This window comes from Siniperca chuatsi, linkage group LG4, assembly GCF_020085105.1.
Source record: "Siniperca chuatsi isolate FFG_IHB_CAS linkage group LG4, ASM2008510v1, whole genome shotgun sequence".
Lineage (NCBI taxonomy): Eukaryota > Metazoa > Chordata > Actinopteri > Centrarchiformes > Sinipercidae > Siniperca > Siniperca chuatsi.
This window is the reverse complement of record NC_058045.1, coordinates 6,899,232-6,920,479: the sequence shown is the minus strand read 5'-3', so window position 1 is coordinate 6,920,479 and position 21,248 is coordinate 6,899,232. Positions and strand designations below refer to the sequence as shown.

General features: G+C 40.6%; 1 protein-coding gene across 3 annotated transcripts in view; it reads right to left on the bottom strand.

Annotated features, from left to right (window-relative positions):
• The window catches only part of plxnb2b (plexin b2b), a 122,196-nt gene that overhangs the window by 33,909 nt on the left and 67,039 nt on the right, over positions 1-21,248 (bottom strand). For all 3 annotated transcript variants that reach the window (XM_044193169.1, XM_044193170.1, XM_044193172.1), the window contains 11 exons: positions 10,009-11,135; positions 8,992-9,180; positions 8,719-8,844; positions 7,329-7,429; positions 5,257-5,383; positions 4,519-4,678; positions 3,608-3,719; positions 2,969-3,083; positions 2,496-2,597; positions 1,688-1,783; positions 961-1,048 (listed from right to left, as the gene is read on the bottom strand). In XM_044193169.1, coding sequence (XP_044049104.1) covers positions 961-1,048; positions 1,688-1,783; positions 2,496-2,597; positions 2,969-3,083; positions 3,608-3,719; positions 4,519-4,678; positions 5,257-5,383; positions 7,329-7,429; positions 8,719-8,844; positions 8,992-9,180; positions 10,009-11,135 — 2,343 coding nt within the window. The remainder of the gene's footprint in view (positions 1-960; positions 1,049-1,687; positions 1,784-2,495; positions 2,598-2,968; positions 3,084-3,607; positions 3,720-4,518; positions 4,679-5,256; positions 5,384-7,328; positions 7,430-8,718; positions 8,845-8,991; positions 9,181-10,008; positions 11,136-21,248) is intronic.

Below are 21,248 nucleotides of genomic sequence, written 5' to 3'. Positions count from 1 at the left end.
CTCGCTTTCATACTTTCAGTTTGGTGTCCTTGCTAAAATATTTCTGAACATTGCCCTCTTACTGTTCAACCACCATCATCCTGATGAAAGAAGAGAGTTGATTTACTCATCTGATTCGTCCTCAATTGTTTTTTTACTGTGTGCCCCCATAGCAGTAAACTCGAAGGGGAACTCCACAGATTTTACAAGTCTGTTTTTTACAGTTTGTTTACAGGTCCTGGGGAGTGCTACTGTATAAATTTGTATAAAGCTGCACAAAATCTGATAAATTGCCTTATAAATTGCTAGTAGCTCGAAGCTACATTAGCAACTAATAACACACCCATAACACACCCAAATCTCTGACCCAACTGTTGGTGATTGAGTTGCATTTGTGGGTAATGTAGGCTGTTTTGACAAGGAAGAAGAATGCGTGGAATAATAAAGGCGATATCTCTGGTTCTACTGCATCAATTTCCAACCCTTTTCAGTTTCAAGGGTGCAATGCTAAGTTGGTGGAGTTCGCTTTTAATGAGCAGCGAGTACTTTGTGGACTTCTTTGTTATAATACCATTATTTTGTTATAATACCATTATTTTTTTTCTTTATGTCTTTGTGTCCCCTCACTTTTGAAACCAAACCTACATCCTTCTATACAGTATAATGTTGGGATGTACTGTATGTGTATTCTGAATAAATGGTAAGATATCTATGTTCATGTCTGTTAATTTTGTTATAATTTGCATGACAAGGAAAATGATGCCCCTGATGATTGCCCCAGAGTTCTTCATGTTCTGTCAAAAGATGTGTGGTGCTGTACGGTAATTGGTCATTACCTATAAATTTTCTGAATAATTTTCAATTGAAGAGTAAAGGCAGCTTCCTCAGATCTAATGGAGGAAGCTGCCTTTACTGGGACTGGAGGTGTACACACAGGGCATTATAAATAAGATCTCCACATTAAAATGTGAGAGAGCGTACCGTTCAGCGTGCTGTCCATCTTCTTGCCTGACTCTTTGTCCTTCATGTAGAAGAGAACATTGGTCTCTGGTGATTTGTCGTAAGAAAACTAAGAAATTGGAAGAAAATGAATTATTAATTCAGAATCCAGTGATTAATGGTACTTAAGCTCTTCTCGGCAAACAGTGTGGGCTGCCGCTCCCCCATGCCAAGGGAGGGGAAAAAAAGAAGACTTTTTTTTTTTTAACCCAGTCTGGCAGATTTTCAGCTGAAGAAATCAATGTTGGAAAAGAACATAGCTGGGGGCTAGGCACTGCTTGAGCTTCCCAATCACAGAATTCACAATGTGGAGATGGAACTAAAATAACTCCAATGAGGAGAGTCTGTCCATTAGGGGGAGCTAGAGAATATCAAAGGGACTGTGAAAACCAGCTTAAGGGTGATTTGATTCATAAACCTGGAACATAAAGTCAGCTGTACATAGATAGAAAGTTTGCATTTAGGCTTTTTTCAGTACTGAACAATTTTAAATCAAGTGGTACTCTACAACACATTTCACTCAGTTTCAGGGTTGTTCTATATTGCACTTTGATAATCCACAAATCAGCCAGAGTTCACCTGTGTTGAGTGGAGGGAAAATTGGCCAGAAGCCATCTGATCATGCTTAGTAAAGGAACAAAATCAGCAGTCGAGGGTCAAGTGTCAAGTCAAGACAAGTGTCAGGCGACTTGAAAACAGCCGTACTCACATTGAAGCCGCTGAAGGTGTAGAACGGCCCATCCTCAAAATTGACCTCTTCTTCCACATTTCTCATCAGCTCAGTGCCGATGGTGAAAACACGACCCTGGAGAATAAATAAAAACAAGAAACATGGTGTGTTGATTTATGTAGATCCTATTCGCAAAAGACTGTTCTATGAGCCTCCTCTTTTTGTTCTCATTACAGAGCAAGAAATTAAAAAACTATCTTGTACTTCAGACTCTTCCAAGTTTGGACTGACTGGATTCTTTCCTTGTTCTTGCAACTGTATGGCATGTGAGAGACACACTACAAGCACAACATACAGCATCAGGCAGTTCCATAGCTGCACATCTGTTGGCATAATTTACCTTCTCTCATGCCCAATAGGGCTTCAATACGTGGGTAAAACAAGCAGACCTGTAAGGACACGTGTTTTACAACACAAAATTGCTATACACAGAAATGATATATAGTGATCTGTTGGAAGACATTTTAAAGTGTCAACACAACAGCACACAGAGGTGGTGACTTTGATCAAAAAGTACTTAAATCAGAATGTAAATTGATTTTCAACATGAGAACACCACATCCAGAAGGTCTCAAAAAGGAGCTGTCTTTAACTTGTTTTTTGTTATCAATTTGGTGATTAATGGAAGCCAGCCAATCCTACCGTTGCTTTTAGTTTATATATATATATATATATATATATATATATATATATATATATATATATATATAAATAAACATACAAACACACACATCTGCATATAAAGTAGAGCTAGATACTCATATGCATTAATCCTGTGTCACGTTACCTGGTAAAGGTCCAAATTGATCCCCTCGAAGCTGATCCGAGTCTTGTAGCCCACGGGGATTAGCACAGGATCTGGATTCTCAAACTGAGGACACTTTGCTCCCTGAGAAGGCATCAAAACAAATCAGATACTCCCTCTTTAAATAATTTACATTTTAAATATGCCAACCACTTAACGGACACCCTCATCTGCGGCGACAGATAGGTGTATCGCTGAAACATCTGCTGACTTGTAAATTGATATCCTCGACATTTGTCACGCAAGATGGTGCCAGCTGATACCGGGATTTGAGGTTTTTTTTTGTCATTTTAGGGATAAATATGCTATATATTGCTCAGGCGCCACATCACGTGTGATTAGATGTGTCTTTTGAAACTTCTGCTCCACTTTTTTCCAGCATTTATCAGAAACAAACTATCAGAGGTAAAACTCCTTGATATGCCACTGATGTGTTAACCCTCGAGAAGACTAACCTCGCGGTGCGTGATGATGTTGGTGTCCACCATGCCGCTGCGGTCCATGTCGCTGCAGGTGTGGTCATGTGTATTCCACTGGCAGCCCCACGAGCTGGCCACACATGACATGCACCTGAAAACACGCACAGAAATAAAGACACATAAACACCAAAGATAAGAAAATGCTTTCACACGCATAATTAGGCAGGAGCACACACAAAAGCACACACAAACAAAATCTAAAACATGCAAACTCATCAAAGAGCGTCCGGCACAAAAATCCATGTTGCTGACAACGAAATGGATCTCTGCAACTTCCCATAAGCAAAGCTCGTTCATCACACATTCCTCGGCATGAAAGAAATGAAGAAAAAAATAAGGAGGGGGGAAAATGGTGGTATTGACTTTCATTTTTTGATTAATGAAAAGGAAACTGAGGCAATTTCCTCCGCTTGGTAATAAACGGAGGAGAGAAAATGCAAGAGGTGCATTCAAAACTACCATGCATCACAATTTACAAACAGAGCCTTGATCTCTCATCTGTTCATGCACGGTGATACATTTACGTCAAGGCTGTCAGTTAATGCTGTGTTCAGTGTCACTGTGTATTTCTAGTGAGTGACAGAGCAGAACTGATAGATTAAGAGTCTGACTCACGGTGTGTTTTCAGATTTCCTCACTGTGGCAGCACAGTTATAGAACTTGAAGTCCCGTGTGGCCAGCTCCACAGTCTCATTGACGAAAATCCTGACCGCCACGGCCACAAAGTCTGAGGACACAGCAAAGGGAGAGTTAAAAGGCGCACATTCTGACACACAAGACATGACCTTTAAATAATTTGTGACAGAGCATGGCCCCAAATACCTAATTATATATTAACGTATTAATTTAACAAGATTTAGAGTCTACAGCCATGCTAGTGGCTCTGTAACTCTGTACTTAGGCACAGCTGTACTTGATGCAATGTTAACATGCTCACAATGACAATGCTAACATGCTGATGTTTAGCAGTTAATGTTTACCTTGTTAACCATCTTAGTCTAGCATGTTAGTATGCTAATATTTGCTAATTAGCACAAAACACTAAGTACAGCTGAGGCTGATGGGAATGTCATTAGATTTGCAGGTATTTGGTCATAAGCCAAAGTATTGAACAAATTCAAATTGATGGTGCTAGATGGAAAGTCAGGGGATCACCAAAGTTATTATAATTCATCCTGAGAGCGACATGAATGTGTGTTTACACATTTTTACGATGTAAGTAGGTCTTTGTTTTAGGCAAGCTTGTAAAACTAGATTTTGACACAGGGCGCCTCTATGAGAAATGGCCACAAATTAACTAAAAATGCCGAACCCGATTTAGTTGATATTGTACTTTAGTGGTGCATATTCCTTAACAAATTCGTAATTAATCAAATTACCAAAACCAACTGACATGCAGTGAACCTGGGGCTTTTTGGGGCCCCAGGGCAGTTGCCTATTGGTGACACAACCAATATCCAATATAATGGAGAACAACAGAGATTTACCCAGTATTAAAGAGAGTAGGTTTATTATAAAGGCCAGACCTTGGTCCTCAGGTGTTTGTGGTAAAAGCGAAGAGTTGGGCAGATCGCAGGAGACCTGACCAGAGTCAGACATGGTGCCCACACTCTTGAAAGACGCAATGGTGCAGTGCAGACGGTCAGAAAGCCAGATTGTAGGAAGGGACGGGACGTTGATCTTCACCTGAACAGAAAAAATATATATATACGTAGAGGATTTGGAAGTGGCTGAAAGGGTTATTGCCTATATAGGTTTGGCTGAAGAATATCAGTTCACATTAAAATAATTCCTTTGCTCTGTGTATAATTCAAACACCTAAGTTTAACTGTGAAGTTACAATACAGAAACAGTTTCCTTTTAAAGGCTGGAGATTGATTGAGCAGGAGAGGTGCTGTTGATGGAAATACAAGAGTGAGTCAGAAAGGATAGCGAAGTATTCAGGAAGCGGAGGAATGAAAAAAAACAACTTGAGAGAGAAAGTGCACAAGAGAGGCTCTCCATCTTCAAGTTGTGAGCACAATCAACCAGAGGTTATAATAAGCCAGTTTGGAGTTTTCTGGATGGATCGATACAGAGTAGGACAATCTAGAACCGTGGTCTCTGATTCACAATGGAAACAGTTTATTACTCAGGCTGTGCATGTTTGTGTGACATGCATGTAAGTGGAGTTGTGTTCGGCAGAGTGAGAGAGACAGAAAGAGGTGCAGAGAACAAAGGGAGAGAGTGAGCGAGAATGAGAGAGAAGAGAAGCAGCGCTGTACCTTCTGAGTCTTTTTACAGGAAAGGTTCGGGGGATTGAAGGAGACGATCTTGACACACTGCTGCCTGGGGCTCCACAGCCAGCCATTTTTCTCCTCTGCCCGTCGGCACTCAGACCTCCTGGTACACCTTCAGAAGAAAGATGAACAACTCCCATCAGCCTCCGCTCCACACCCCCTAAACACTTTCAGAAGACCTCAAAAAAACAAAGGCTATGGACACCCAACAGATTTTCAATGTGCTTTTGTAAATAACAATCACATGCCCAAGTGACTTCAAACAGGGTCTGTGCAGATTTTCAAGATTAAGTTTTATATACGACGTAGACTTGAAAAAACATTAAATGCCCTCATTGGTAACTGGTTTTGCAGTATAAAAGCAGCAATAGTTTAGACTTGAAAGGTACTATAATCATAATCGCTTAGTCGTTTAAGTAATCTTAGCAAGCAAAAATGCAAACCATTCCCTTCTTCCAACTTCTCAGCTGTGAGTATTTTGCCTCTTTACTTTGTCTTATGTGACAGTAAACTAAATATTTTCAGGTTTTGGACTGTAGGTCAGGGAAAACAAACAAGGACATAGGACATTTCACTATTTCCGGACATATCATAGTTTAAATGATAAATTGATTAGAGCTGCAACAATTAGTCGATCAAGAAAATTAACCGACAACTATTTTAAAAACTGATTAATCATTTCAGTCATCTTTAACGCCCAATGTTTGCTTGTTCCAGCTTCTCATATATGACAATTTGCTGCTTGTCTTCATCATATATGATAGTAAGTGAAATATGTTTTGGTTTTGGACCGTTTGAACAAAACAAGAAGTTTAAGGACACTTTGGGCTCTGGGAAGTTATGGTGAGCGTATTTGGCTGCTGTTTTTTTGCATTTCATAAACTTAAAGATTAAAACGAGAACATAATTGGAAAATTAATTGATAATGAAAATATTTTTTTCTTGCAGCCCTAAAAATGTTTTAACAATTTACAGCATGATTTGATAAAAACACAAGGTGATACACTTTCACATTTACAGTGTATTCCACAGGAGAAGGAAAAAAATACAACACATAAACTACAACAACAACACAACTTCAGAATTCAGCACTTTTTTGTCATCATCAATTGGGTAAAACACACTTTAGAATAAAATGTATACTAGAAAGAGAATGCAATGTAACAGACATATCTTAATATCTTAATAATGTGCAAGCAAACAGGTGCACACAATATAATCCAACATTAGATTTCAATGCAAAATAATATGAATTGAATTGTTTTCAAGAAGTTGAAGTGAAGATATAAAAGCAAACAAGCTAGTAGGGCTGCAACTAAGCATTATTTTTATTATCTATTAATCTCACAATTATTTTCTCGATTCATCAATTAATTAGCTTGTCAATAAAACATCAGAAAACAGAAAAATGTCAATCACAGTGTGAAGAGCTCGAGGCGTTGTCATCAAATTATCTGACTAACAAATCCAAAACCCAAAGATTTTCAGATTACAACAATGTAAGACAAAGAAGAACAGCAGAAATATCACATTCAAGAAGCTGAAACATCAAATGTTTTGCTTGAAAAATTACTGCAAAGATCAATCAATCATCAAAATAGTTGCTGATTAATTTCCTGTCAATTGACTTCAGATCTAAAGTATGTGCAGTGTTTCTGAATAAGAGTATCAACAACTTCCAGAGAGGCACAACTGTTTTTCGGTTTTTGACTTGTTCCTGATCACATCCCTGTAAAATACATGATACATACCACCCCTTCTACCCTCCAGACCCTGATAAATATAGGCTGATGAGAGTAAATTGCACAGACTGTCTTCGCTGCATGAGGCTGACAAACAGCTTTAATTCCTTACGGCTGCACGGACAACAGGAGATGGAATATAAACACCGAGGGGTACTAAAAGTGTCTGCAATAAAACACTGAACAAATACCCCGCTGTGTTTTACAGATGGAATTGCATGTGTGGGTGTTTGTGTTAGTCTGTCGCTGGGTGCATGCATTTATAAGTGTATGCAAGAGTGTGTGTGTGTGTGTGTGTGTGTGGGAGATCCTTACCTTCCCTCCAGGACACACCAGCCACAGTAAGGGTCCCTCAGTTCCACACATGATTGGCAGTCTTTCTTTTGGAGGCACGTCTGCACCGGCACCTTGGCGATCTGGAGCATTACAGCATGAAATATGATCAAACAGTGCACCTTAGGGGAGACACTGAAGCATTTAAAGTATGGCTATATAATGCTCATTGGTTTGTTGCAGGTGTGCAAAGTGAGAGTAAAACAAGTGCTGTCACAGCACATGGGCTCTCATGACTGTTCCCCATGTTCAATTACTAAAACAATTTCCTCTGTCTACATGCTAAATGTTTATTGTACTTAATATTTATTGTTCAGTGATTCAAATAGACTGAATGAAGTGATCATCTTATAAAATACGATAAACTTAGCTCCACATCAACCACACACAACATTAAACTGCTGCTGCATCTGCAATAATAGTCCAAAAATTTAAAATATATAACAATATAACATTCAGAAAGGGACAATTATGTCTCAGTACTTTGATACATTTACTGATAATACTTTTCAATGCAGACTTGTAATTGAGTATTTTTACATTTTGGTATTTCTACTTTTACCAAACTAAAATATCTTAGTACGTTTTCCTCCACTGATTGTACCATGTACCATATACAGCAGATTTAAGTCAAAAATATATTTGTCACATTATGAATTTACAGCAGTCACTGACAGTTCAGCCTGCGATACATATATAGATCGCAAAGTCACACTGAGCAAGTCATTTAACTTCCTTTGTGGTAAAAACAGTATGCAGACCTGCCAACCCTGGACAAATATTTTAAGTACCACTTTGGTGACCTAGATGCATCAGATGCGAATCACTGCTGTTCGCACAATGAATTATTGTACATAATTGGCATACATACATATTACAGTACATCATTTGCATATATGCAACAGTCAAAACTTCTTGATACCAAAAACAGACTGTTTACAAAAATATCTGCAGATGCCAATACTGTTAGTTGGTCATTTATGCCTTATGTTTGTCCATTTGTCTTTCATCTGCCTAAACATAGCTTGCCAAGGAACACAATTTCAATTAGGCTACACCCTAACCTACCTTTATTGCTGCATTTATATACTTTCTATTGTTTACACCTCCATACCTTTAAGCCAATTAGATTTTTGAAAATATGATTTTCAGCTAATTTGAAAAGATGATGACAATACAGCTGTAAAACTCTAATCAGCCTAAATAGACAATTTTGTGGCTATGGTGAAATAAACTGTTCTTATACTTAACAGTATGATGACCTAATAACAATACAGGCTTAATATGACACACACACACACACACACACACACACACACACACACACACACACACACACCCCAACTGTAACACCATACATACACATACACACCTTTTTCTCTGTGGTAATGTAGAGGTGGCTGTGACTGAGGTCAAAGAAAAGGTTCTTGTTGACCTTCTCTCCCATGGTGTCGCCAGGAACCTTGCTGTACACATATGGCTCTGCTGTCAGGTGCACCTGGACAGAAAACAAGAAGTAACACCGTCAGACAAGAGGTCTTTAATTCCCCCATCCTGCTTCCCTCAGGTAAGACTAAAAGCTTAAAAGGGGGAAAAAAAAAAACAGTCGAAGAGAGAAAAGCAACAGATCAGAAGACAACTTCACCTTGAAGACTTCCCCCTGGTTGTTCCCCAAGAAAGCGATGGTGTGATCATTCTCCACAGCGACAGCCACAGCGGTCAGAAGGCCCGACATGGTCAACACTGCATCTGCCTTTAAGGCGAATCTGGGCTTGCTGGCAAGAGGGGAAGGCAGAAAGTCTGCACCACATTTGAATTGTTCCAAAGTATCTTTCTGTAAAAGAAAATGAAGAACAAAAGGATGATGACACATTGTGTGCCCCCTTTAATCCAAAGGACATGAGACGGAATATTTGAGAATCAAACCCCTTAGCAGTGTTGTAGGTCCTCAATAAGCTAAATGGCAGGGGTCAGCAATTAGGTTTAACCATGGGCAAGTTTTTTCACCATTGTTCATTGAAGGCCAGCATTTCACATGTGTAGTGGAAATGCAGGTCTAAATGTTTTCAATATCTTTTGTTTGGTAATTTATTTAACTTTATATAAGAATAAAATGTATTTATTGTTTGTTTTAGGATGCCATTTCTCTCATTTGCAACTTTGGGATTACAGAGATACAGCAGCTTATGTTAATACTCATTTAGCAAAAAATTACTCATATATATGTTCTGCGTTGCACTATGAGAGATTTTATTGATAGGATATCCACACATGATGAACAGTGGCCTGCTTCATTTATGGTTGAATAAATGTACTGTTGATATTGTAGCCACTTTTGAAATATTTTTGCTAGAGGCCCTGATTTGATATATGAGCCGCTTTTTGCCTACCAGTGCTATATGGTATTATTCTGGATGAGCTGAGGGAATTGTGAAAAAGAGACATGGACGGAGAGAAAATGTGTGAGACAGAACGAAAGCTTTAGACAGATCAATACAAAAGGATCAGCAGAACAAAGTAGATACTGAGACATTAAAGTAAACAGTGACACATCTATGCATTATTGATTACTGCAAAGGGAATTCTTCAAAACATATCCCACTCATGTATTTTAAACGCATTTTTTAAAACTTCAATCAGTAGACACAAAAGATGGACTTACAGCAACTTTTGATTTGCAGAATTCATCAGTTTTAGATGAGTAGGGGATGTCCACAGCAGGAAACCCAGAAATTTTCCCAAAGTCACTGTAGCAGGCACTGATGATATCCACCAGCCGCTCATTGATGGAGTTGAGTGGGTACATGCAGAGAGCGGAGTCATTGTCGTCGCCGTCTGGACTCGCCACCATGAACAGAACTTTGCTCAAGGAGACGAACTTCCCATTCATACCTGCTTCAGTCATGACCCGTGCAAGCTCTTTTCCTGGAGAAGCCACATATGCAGCTTGGACCTTGTTGTATCGGTTATTTAGGCCACAGTTTAACTGGAGCTCTGTGTGGGAATAGTAATGGTGGTCTTCTTCACAAAGACGAGACACAAAGGTCAGGTTCTTAGTATCCGTACCATCAAGTGTCCGCGAAAAGAGGAAATAAACAAAACCATCCTCTTTGAAGGCAAGGCGGAAGTCATGCAGGTACTTGGGGACAAATGGTGTCGTCTGTACTGTAGATGCCTCGATGATGCTCTCAAACACGACCCAGTCACGGAAGTCCTGAAGGATTCGTGTGCTGATGAGTTTTGTACTGTCCAGGCTTCCGTAGCCCTTCCCAACAATAAACACACCAAAGGTGTGCCCATCTTTTGAGTAGGTGGACATGACACCCACCACGTTCACGTTATCCTCTATGCTAGCCACGTAAGTCCTCTCTCCTTTACTGTCACTGTAATACAGCTGCTGTTCCACATTGGTCAGGTTGAGGATGGAGCAGATGCCGCGATAGCGGCTGCCGCAGACTATGAGGGAACCGTTAGACTGATGGACCAGCAGAAGCTTGTTGAGGTTGGGCATGGGCTTCGTGTCCTGGCATGCAGAAGCAGGAGGCGTACAGGTCCGGGCATCCTCTTTGGGGCCTGTCTCGGCACGAGCCTGCAGGCGGAGTGACGGCCCCAGCTGGAAGATGGCGTTCACTGCCCCCAGGTAGATGCGACCGGTCTGGTGGTCCTGGACCACATTGTTGATAGAGGTCTCGGAGGTGAACTCCAGGATGGGGTTGTTGCTCTCCTCCTGGGCTTGTGAGATTGACTTGCAGAAGAGAAAGAGGAGAAGAGAGACCCAGCTCGCCATCTCTGGAGAGAACAGAAAGGGAGAAAGGGCGTTTCATTATTAATGCCGTTAAATGCACACTTAAATGTACATTAAGCATCAGCAACACAAGACTGCAGTGTAGAGTTGGTGTGTGGTTAACATACACCCCTAAATACTCACACACTCACACATGCAATCTAATGGGCATGTGGACAGAGTCTGATACTACTTAATGAAGATGGAGTCAGGAGACAGTCAGCTTATCTTAGCTCTTTTTCACTTCAGTTTTTGTATGGATTAAACAAACGAGATATAACATGTTAATTAGAGAGCTTTAGAGCCAGATGCTTTTACCTTTGGACAAAGGCAGACTTCCTCTTTCCCACATTTTTTAATTCTTCAAGTGCCACAAATAAAATCCCATTCATCTCCATCTCTGATGTAGAAATCTCAGAGGCAGATATCTGTAAGCTTGGCTAAATAAAACCCAAACTATCTACATGTCTACAAACCAACAGTGGTAAATGAGAAAATATGTTGGGTTATTTTATTTGGGTGTACTGACCCTTAGATAAAGATTTAGGTTATTGTGACAAAGCTACAAAAATTGCTAATGCTAATGGTGTGTAGCGCCGCTGTTTGCGTATGGCTCAACGTCCTGCTCCAGTTCTATAAAGGGCATGTTATTTTGGATTTAATTGATTTAATATCAGAAATGATCACTGGTGAAAAAATAAAACTGCTCTGTGTGGGGGTAAAGAAAGATTAAGGCTGAGAGCTAGATCTCAAACCATAACACAATGAAATCCTATTTAAAAAGCTTGGATCTGTTCCAACTACATTTGCACTTTTCTTTTTTTTTTTCTTCAACAACACCTCCAAGCACAATGTGCTCAGGAAGTACACTGTTTAGTCTCAGGAAACATGATCACACAATATCCCTGTAAAATACAGACAGCATCATGTACCGGCTAACAGCAGGTGCCTGTGGAGTCCTTGCTTGCTGCTGTTTGCCCAGGCTGTGGTAAATATGGAACTACAGGTGGCTTTGACGCAGCTATTGCCCACACAGCAAATGTGCGTCTATGTTTGCATGTGGTTTCGAGCTCGCACACTCTCAATAGTATCCTCCTCATTCCACGTTGTCTGTCAAGTCCACAGGCACATTTGTCCAATTGAAAACCCCTGATGAAACTCCCAGGAAGTCACTTGCCAAAGCTGTGTTTTATTACGTTAACCTGCCTTCCCTCACTAACTAAGTGGGGAGACCACTGATTTGCCCAGGGGGGAACCTGTTAATTTCACTTGGCAACCCATTTGCATTAAAGTGCCCACTACTCGACCGGATGATTTTATTTTTCTTCGTATTTTATGCATCAGTCCTTCTGCCCCCCCCCCAACTAATTGCATTACGTAAATGTATTGTGCCCTTTTCAATTCATAGCCATAAATATTTCAATTAAAATTGAAATGGTGCAATAAAATCTCTGTCTGTGCTTATTCAGGATAAAAATGTGTGTGGTTGGTTTTTACAGCTTTAATTAAGATGGGTAGTCAGCATTTTGACAAGATTTAACTAAGAGGAGTACACAAAAAATAAATCTTGAGTTTACATGCACACTATAGGGGTGGACAAAATAAAAGCAACATCATATGACCAACAATTTCAGCTCTAAAATAACAAAAATTCAATTACAAAGACAGATCCGCTAGCAAAGTTGAATGACAATAACAAGCATGTGTCAGCTTTAAGGCGCCACAATAACTCACTTTTATGTTTGAGTTTTCAAAGAAGCATCACAAAAACTGCTTGAACTGCAAAACATTCTTGCAGCCTCAAAATGTTGACAACATAAACAAAACACAGCCAAGCTGCACTGGACAAAGAATGGTGGCAAATTGCAAAATGTTCACAGAGAGACAGAAAAATGGCCTTACAAATTATCACAGAATTAAATGAACACCTCTGTGAGAATGTTCCAGTGTAATAAAGTTTGCTCTGTGAAAGTGAGCTTTGTAAAGCCATACTTAGGGCATATTTAGGGCAGGGCTGCCTTTTGGCAACAATTTGTAAGACGTTAATGCTAAAATGCAGATTGCATTCTACTGAAGGCATGAATGACAAAAATCCCAGAAAAATCACTGTAAGCCACAATAAAGTGAACGTTTAAATGTGCTTGTGATAACTGACATGAGGGTGTGAATCAGTAGCACTGACCTAATTTTCACTCATTTTGTTACGTACTGATTTCTGTGCTACAGTATATATAAATAATTTTATTATCATTACTTCTCAATTTGTGGTCATTTTATTACATTTCTAAGTCACTGGACCTTAGTATACTCCAACAGCCGGACTGTGTTTTCTCACAACAAGCTGCTATTTGACAGGCTGTTGATGGTTAAAAGGTTTTGACTAGACAGGTTCAGGTAGTATGACTTGCCACATGACCTTTAATGTGCATTTTTTTCAGTTTGTGGAAACAGGGCAGGAAAATCAAGTGTTTCGTAACTTCATCAGCAGGTCCTGTACATACTAATTAAACCTACAGTAGGTCTGTGCATCTTCAAAACGTCTGAAATCAAACAGCTGTTTGCACTGCATGTTTACTGCATTTACACTGCTGCATGTTTTTCTGTTTTTGTACACAACAAGGAAGACCATACTGTCTAAATATTGGTGCAATTGTAAATATAGACAGTAATTGAAGCATGACTGCCTCTCTGAATGTACTGTCCACTAAAAACTATAATATCCATATTTCTATCAGTTCACTTGGCCATGATACAGGCCACACAGAGAGACTCCACAAAAGGTGGATTGTGTCGATGGTTTCTGTGACAGAAAATGACTTGATTCCTTTGACTTCCAATCAAACATGCCGTGACAAAGCAACTTTCTCAGTTTGTAATGTACAATGCAAAGACAATGTCTCGGGGCGCTCACTTAGGTTTCAGAAAACTCCAGTTCCACTTACATCCATGACTTCAAAGAGTCCTTTTCCTATTCATGCAAATCCTATAGCCAGCCCCTGATCAGAAAAAAAAGGTTTCCTTCAGATGCTGCATTGTGGGTCAGTGCAAACGAAATTCTTAACATATTTCAAAGGAGCCTGTTCTCTCCTAGGATGTCTCCTTCTGTCGCTCTATCACTTTTCATCCTTTTTTCATGGGCTTAATCCTGAACGCTGGAATTAAAGAGGCTTCAAAGAGCTGAAGAGAGGCAGACGTCTGGTGGGGGTGACACAGGTGGAATGAGGCCCATTTCTCCCCAGACTAGACCACCTCTCTTTTCTCAACATGTCTCTAAGCTGCTGTGAGAGAACATGGCAACTGGGCATACCATCCAACACTTGGCTATTCTGAATAAATAAAAAGCTGCTAAATTTAGAGGCTGTGTGCCGCATCAGACTGCAGCTAATGAAGCCTCCAATGGCCTGGGATAAATAATAATGAAACACATCACGTGCTAATGAAGCTGGCACATCTGAAAAATGTGATGCTGTGAAAGACACAATTGATGAAACTGCCTGATTGTCGCCGTTGAACTGACCTCATATTAGAAATCTCAACTCTAATTCCTCTGCACACTTTTCACTTTGTATTTACAGTAAAAAGCAAAAATGATTTTTTTTCTGGAGAAGTTTAACAGAATCATTATACTGAATGTTTGTGTTGCTTTCTCATTCAAATCTTATTAGTAGACCGCAAAACATAAATGATAATGATGTGATAACTCTGTAGCAAATAGATGGCTCTTGAGCTAGTAACCTGAAAAGAATTTATCAATCATTTGTTCATGTGATTCAGTTTTCTAGTTCTTTGTTCTTATCTTATAATATATCTTAATGTCAGACATTGAATGCTTGAAGGTTGGTGGACTGACTACGTAATAACTACCAGGGACAACGATAAGTCCAGTGGCCGGTTTCAAGATAGACTTATATATAATAGGCAGATTTCAGATAAATGCCTAAATTCATCTGTTGCACAAAGCTGTCTAGTTCTTGACTATCCTAAGTAGGACTAATTTGCTATGAATTCTGGGTAAATGAAGACTTTTTTTTTTTTCAAACAAAAAAAAAAAACATGGCTGACAGAGCCACCAGTGTTAAACCACTCAGATACCTTCACTACAGCAGAAAATGTTTGCCTTCTGGATAAATTCAACATTTACAAGGGCATTTTACTGGGACAATTTAGCGAAGAGTGTAACAATACAAAAAAACTTCAAGTAGCATAAAATCTCAGCACAATGCAGATGTGTAGCAGAGCTGAGATGCTGTGGCTTCTTAATGCTAACTCGTCCATCAGGCTCAGGATAGTTTCTTTGGACATATGAAAATGACAGACAACGTCCTCACTGCTGGATATTTCCAAGGGGCTACTCCGGTCTCTAAAACCTCGTTCCTTCCTTTTTTGTGGTCAGCAGGTGTCCCTGACTGGCCTAAGACTACAGCCCTAAGTCTAAATTATCTTTGTGAAACCAGGACTTTATCGTTCTATCCCTGACAAAGTCTGGTATGTAGTATTTTTATAGATATATTAGAATGTGATCGCTTAGTGAATGAAATACAAAAACACGGTTTGATTTAGCAAAGTGATTTGTAATTTCCACCTCTATTTTATTTCTATAGTTGGAGGGAAAATAAACATTAAGAGAAAAACTGCTGAGGTACTACATGCACATGCTTGAAAATAGCACATGAAGGTGTGTCTCTGTCAGCTTGCGAGGCATCACACACATGTACAGACTCCCTTTTTGTGAGAACCTCCCTCTACAAGTTAGGACATGTCTGGGCAGGAAAAGAAGCTCTCAGCAGAGTAAAATGAAAGATAATTGAAAAATGGCAGGTGTGCACACAAACATTCACAGGCTTAGAGATACATGTGCACGCATCAATATGTGCACTGGCGCAGCTTGAAGTGCTGACAAGGTAATCCCACTCCGACCACACAGAGACACTCTTCTCTTCAAACTGCCACGCTGTGTGTCTTTGACACAGGGGCACTAAAACCCAGCATGGCAGTCCGCATGCCTCTCGGCCAATCCTCTCGCCACACAACACACCACATCCCCCTTTCGACACCCCCCAGGAGGAAGTGTGTGAGCGTGTCTGCGCGAGGGAGCAACAGATCAGGAAGGAGAGTGGGAAAAATGAAAGAGGGGACGAAATGTGAGTGTAATGATTAGATCACACACACAAACACTTCCGCAACTGCTGACCTGGCAATTTTTGAACCAGCATGAGTGCTCCATTCACTCATTAAACAGATACGGAAAGGAAACTGATATAATAAATAAAAAAACCAGACACCCTACCACGAAAACATAATAGGATATCACCCCATACTGCGATCATTCATATTCAGCACTTTCTTTATCGGAGAGCTGGCTTTGACAGATGCCAGGGTCTGACATTGATGTGGGGGGTGTCTTCACGTTGAAGCCGCTTTCAGTGTTGTACACTGATAAAAGTGAACTGCTATTAAACGACTCGCATGTCCCCAAAGGCCTCGAGGCTCTGAAGCAAATCTTGCCATGTCTCTCACAGTGTGTAGGGTGCTGTAATAGCCTGATAAATTATGTACAAGGCAACATGACAACGTGGGTTAAGAGCCATAAAAGGAGCCGGAAATGAGGGGCGGATCCTTGTCCTTTATTTTCCCGCCGCCATCCAGGGAAAGATAGGCAGAACAACCAGCATTGTTAAAGATGAAACATGAAGTGGGAGAGTGTGGAGAACTCTTTCTTTCTCTGCATGTCTCCCATCTCACTTTCTTTTTTTTTTTGACATGCGAAACGCTCTTGTCCCATCCTTAGAGGGAAATTGTTTCACGAGTTGCAATGGGAGGCTGGTGTGACGACGGCAATCCAATTTCCATATGAACAATTACCCTGCCGTCAGGGTTGGCAGTTCATTTATTTCAATTTGACTGACTGGGAGAACCACGCTCACCAAAGCAGCCAGCCCAGCCATTGTATTCAGGGCACCATGCACAGGCGGGGGATTGATGGGCCTGGTCCATTTCAGTGGGATCCAGCTGCTCTGGCCTAAATATGCTAACACCTTTAAAATTGGCCCATGACCCAAGGAGGGTATGAATCAGCTCTCCTATTAGACTGTGTGTGTGTATGTGTGTATGTCCCAATTCTCACTCCTGTGTGCTTGTGTTTCTCTTGTGTGTCGACATGTGTCTGCCCTCTTGTGTATGTTTGTCTGTTTTGATGTATGACCATGAGTCGGGAGTGCGAACATAATCTGCCCCCACCCATCCTTTTAGGCACAGCACATTTCCTCATTAGGACTGATAGGCTGTTTGTGAATGCTCCGTCACCATTTTCAAGGCTCCTGCTATCTCCCCTCTGCCAGCTGGACACTTGAGCAGTGAGGACGTAAAATCACACACGCACACACACACACAAACTACCCATTTAAATGTGCATGTGTGCAGGGATACACACACACACACAAACACACACTACTACACTTTTTTGCCTTATACATTTCTCAGCAGCTGACCTCAATGTCTCTTGTAATCTCTCAATCTCTGTCTCTCAAACAAACACTCAAATGCAACCTCTCTCTGTCTGGGCAGCAGCAGCTTGGGCTAATCTCCCAATGCTAACTGGCCTCCCTCACCCCCAGCTGGATGTTGCAGCTCTCCAGCGAGACAGAGTGGCTGTTTGCTGTGTGGACACAGCTGGCGGATGTGGGGAACCTGATTAAACGGCCTGGCCTGGCGGAGAAGAGCTACTTTCAGGATCCAATAGCTCCTCCGACATTACCGCCACATCCAGACGGTTGCTAATACACACAAACAGTTGTAGGGGCAGGCATCCATACACAAGCTCACTAATCAACTCGACTCACTCACAAATATGCATTTGAGATCCAACACTGTAACTGCATATGAAAAATGTTGCCCACATCCACAACTGGGGCTGTAACTAAAGATTATTTTCATTATCAATTAATCTGTTGATTTTTTTATTTATTATTTATCAAACTGTGAAAAATGCACTTCAGAGCTCAAAATGACATCCTAAAATTGCTTATTTTGTCTGACCAACAGCCTAAAACCCAAAGTTTTACTACAATTCTTCATATTAAAGAAACTGGAACCTGGAAATGTTTGGAATTTTTTTCTGCTTGATGAATGACTTAAATGATGAACTGATTATCAAAATTGTTGCTGATTAATTTTCTGTCCATCAACTAATCGCTTAATCGACTAATAGTTTCAGAAACTAATTTCCTTGTCACACATTGATTGATGGCTGCAGGGAATTTCTTTTTTCCTCTTTCTCCTGTCAGAGTTTAGGCTCTTTTTTTAAGAACAGGTTCATTGTCTTGCTAAAGGGCACTTCAGCTCACACACAGAGACTTAAATCCCTGCATCCTCTGGTTGGAGGGAAACTTCTCTAATCCATACACCACCCTAAGGCGATCCACTGCTCCCAGTGCACATTCACCCTCCACTTACATACAGCACGCACTCACGATCCAACACACATGCAGCCACAATTAAGAAGTCAGGCAGGCAGACTGACTGCTGGGAAGGAATCCATTACACACCTTATTGGTTATAATGATTTCACTTCACCAGCATAAACGCCAATGAGCCATGAAGGTATCTTGTAATGTGGTTTAGTCTCAGTGCCCAGCTTTCGTTTGGTTTCAAGGGGAATACTGATCTTACGGTGACTGATTGCTCGCCTGTCCTCTTATAGGAATTCACATGAAAACTCTGTAATGTGTTTATAGTAGTTTTGGTCTTAAAGGAATAGTTTAACACTTTGGGAAATGTGCTTATTTGCATTCTTTCCAAGAGTGAGATGAGAAGATTGATATCACTCTCATGTCTGTGTGTTTAGCAGAGGTGGAGTCATGATGTGTTTAGCCTAGCTTAACACAAAGATTGAAAGCAGGGAGAAACAGCAAACCTGGTTCTATCCATGTGAAAAAATACAGCTACTAACGCCTCCAAATCTCAGTAATTTCAGTAATCAGTAACAACACTTTGTATCTCGTTTGTTTAATCAGTCCACAAACATAAATGAAAAATTGACAATCTGATTATGTAGTTTACAATTTGTCTATCTATCTGTTATGTACTTCTATGCAGCATCTTTGGCTATAGCATGGGTTGCCATAGGTTTGGTGCATGGTACCACAACTGGTAATGTCATAATTTGGAGTCTTGTCCTGTTTCCTGTTTTACTTTGTAGTGTTCTCCTCTCCTTGTGTGTCTTGTGGTTTTATTTCCTGTCTTTGTTTGCTTTCCCTCCAGTTTAGATTGTTGGCCCCACCTTGATTGATTGCACCTGTGTCTCGTTGTCTCCCCTACCTAAGTGTATTTAGTCCAGGTTTTTTCCTTTGTTCATTTCTTTGTTTGTTGTCCTTGTAATGTGCATTTTCGGTTGTACTTTGTCCCCGTGTCAAGCATCCCGGCATTTCCTATCTGTGAGTTCTGTTGAGTTGATTCTTTGTTCCCTTGGATCTTGCCTGGATTATGGACGTTTGAACTTTGCCTGCTCCCTGTTGGATTTGTTTGCCTAGTTGAACTGATTCCCTGGTTTTGACCACTGCTTGCCTGAAACCCGTGTAAGCCTTGATTCTTTATTAAATCATTGCACTTTACCAGCCTGCCTCCGTTGCCTGCATTTGGGTCCTATTCCTTGTGTTCCCTGCTCCCTTGCGTGACAACCTCACGACAGGTAAACTCACTGGGGCAATTTGGGCTCCACTGTTTCCCCGTCTGAAGTCTTTGTCCTGCACATGTGTACTTCTAAAAATTACAAATCTGGTTACAAGAAATCTGCATTTGACAGGAGATATCTAGCTGGGGAAAACAGGTTTCTTCATTCCCCTACTCTAATTACAGAGACCAGGTTATCGATGTACATGATGCTGAAGAAATCAGCTTACTAGAGAAAGCCGAATGTAACCTGGTTACTTTAGTGCATACAAACACATATACTGTGACAACAAGACATTTGGAAACTGCACACAGTCACTGCACCCACATGTTGTTTGCCAAGAAATAGTTTCAGTTAGTAACTCCCTCTACAACACAAGTTTGTTTTTGTTTTGTTTTTTTACATATCTGAGTACATACTAAACAAACAAGATACAACATGTTAATTAGTGAGCTTTACAGGTGTTGCTAAGTGTTTTCACTTTGGACAGAGCCAGCCTTAACGCACAGACATGCGAATGATATCAATCTTCTCATCTCACTCTTGGAAAGAAAGCAAATATTCCTAAAAAATGTCTAACTAGTCCTTTAAACACAAGTAGGGAAGTGTATGAATAAAGCACAAGCTGTGAGATGAAATCTCTCTGGTTCTGTCCAAACTTTTGAGAGCTGGATGAGCGACAGAGGTAACCTCACGAAAGAAGGCAGGATGATGATCGAGACAGAAAGACAGGAACAGAGGGACGGCAATCACACACATGTTACTGACTGAGTCTCAATAGGTCCTTTGTGCAAGCTGGCAGGTGCCTGTCACTTGTCAAGATGAGTCAGAGTGTGGATGGTGTCTGAGCATTGTAATGGTGGGGATATAAGCGTTGGCTGAGGCCCAGAAAGATTCCAGCTTTTGATAATGACCAAAAGATTAGCCAGTTCTCCTCAGCATACGGAGAAAAGGTCATGTGTGGAGCTTAAAAGGTAATGGCTAAATTAGCTGCAAAAAATACTTCATAAAATTAAATTGCTTTCAGCAAGAAGCAGTCTTTTCCGCTGGTCGTGCAGAAGAAAATAGACTAGGCTACTTTTTAATTAGTCGGACAACGAGAACTAATCACAGGAAGGGTACACTCTGATAAAATGTGTGTATGCCTTGACACAAAACCTCAACTCTCTTACAAATATTAATGAAAAACCACATTTGGTTGGACTACCTCCACCACTTCTCGTTAGTGTCACACACTTCCACCAAATGTTCTTGATGCTATCGAAAACCACTCCACAACACTCATCCCTCCATCCACCGACCCTTACAATCTTCATCCATCATCTATCAGTGTTACTGCAGCCGGAGGGGAGAGAGCTGCTAAGCAGGACCTGACTAATGGCTAAACAAACACCATTATCAGGCCTCGGTGGCCGAACGCTGAGCTACGGCAGCCCCCAGAGCAGCTGAG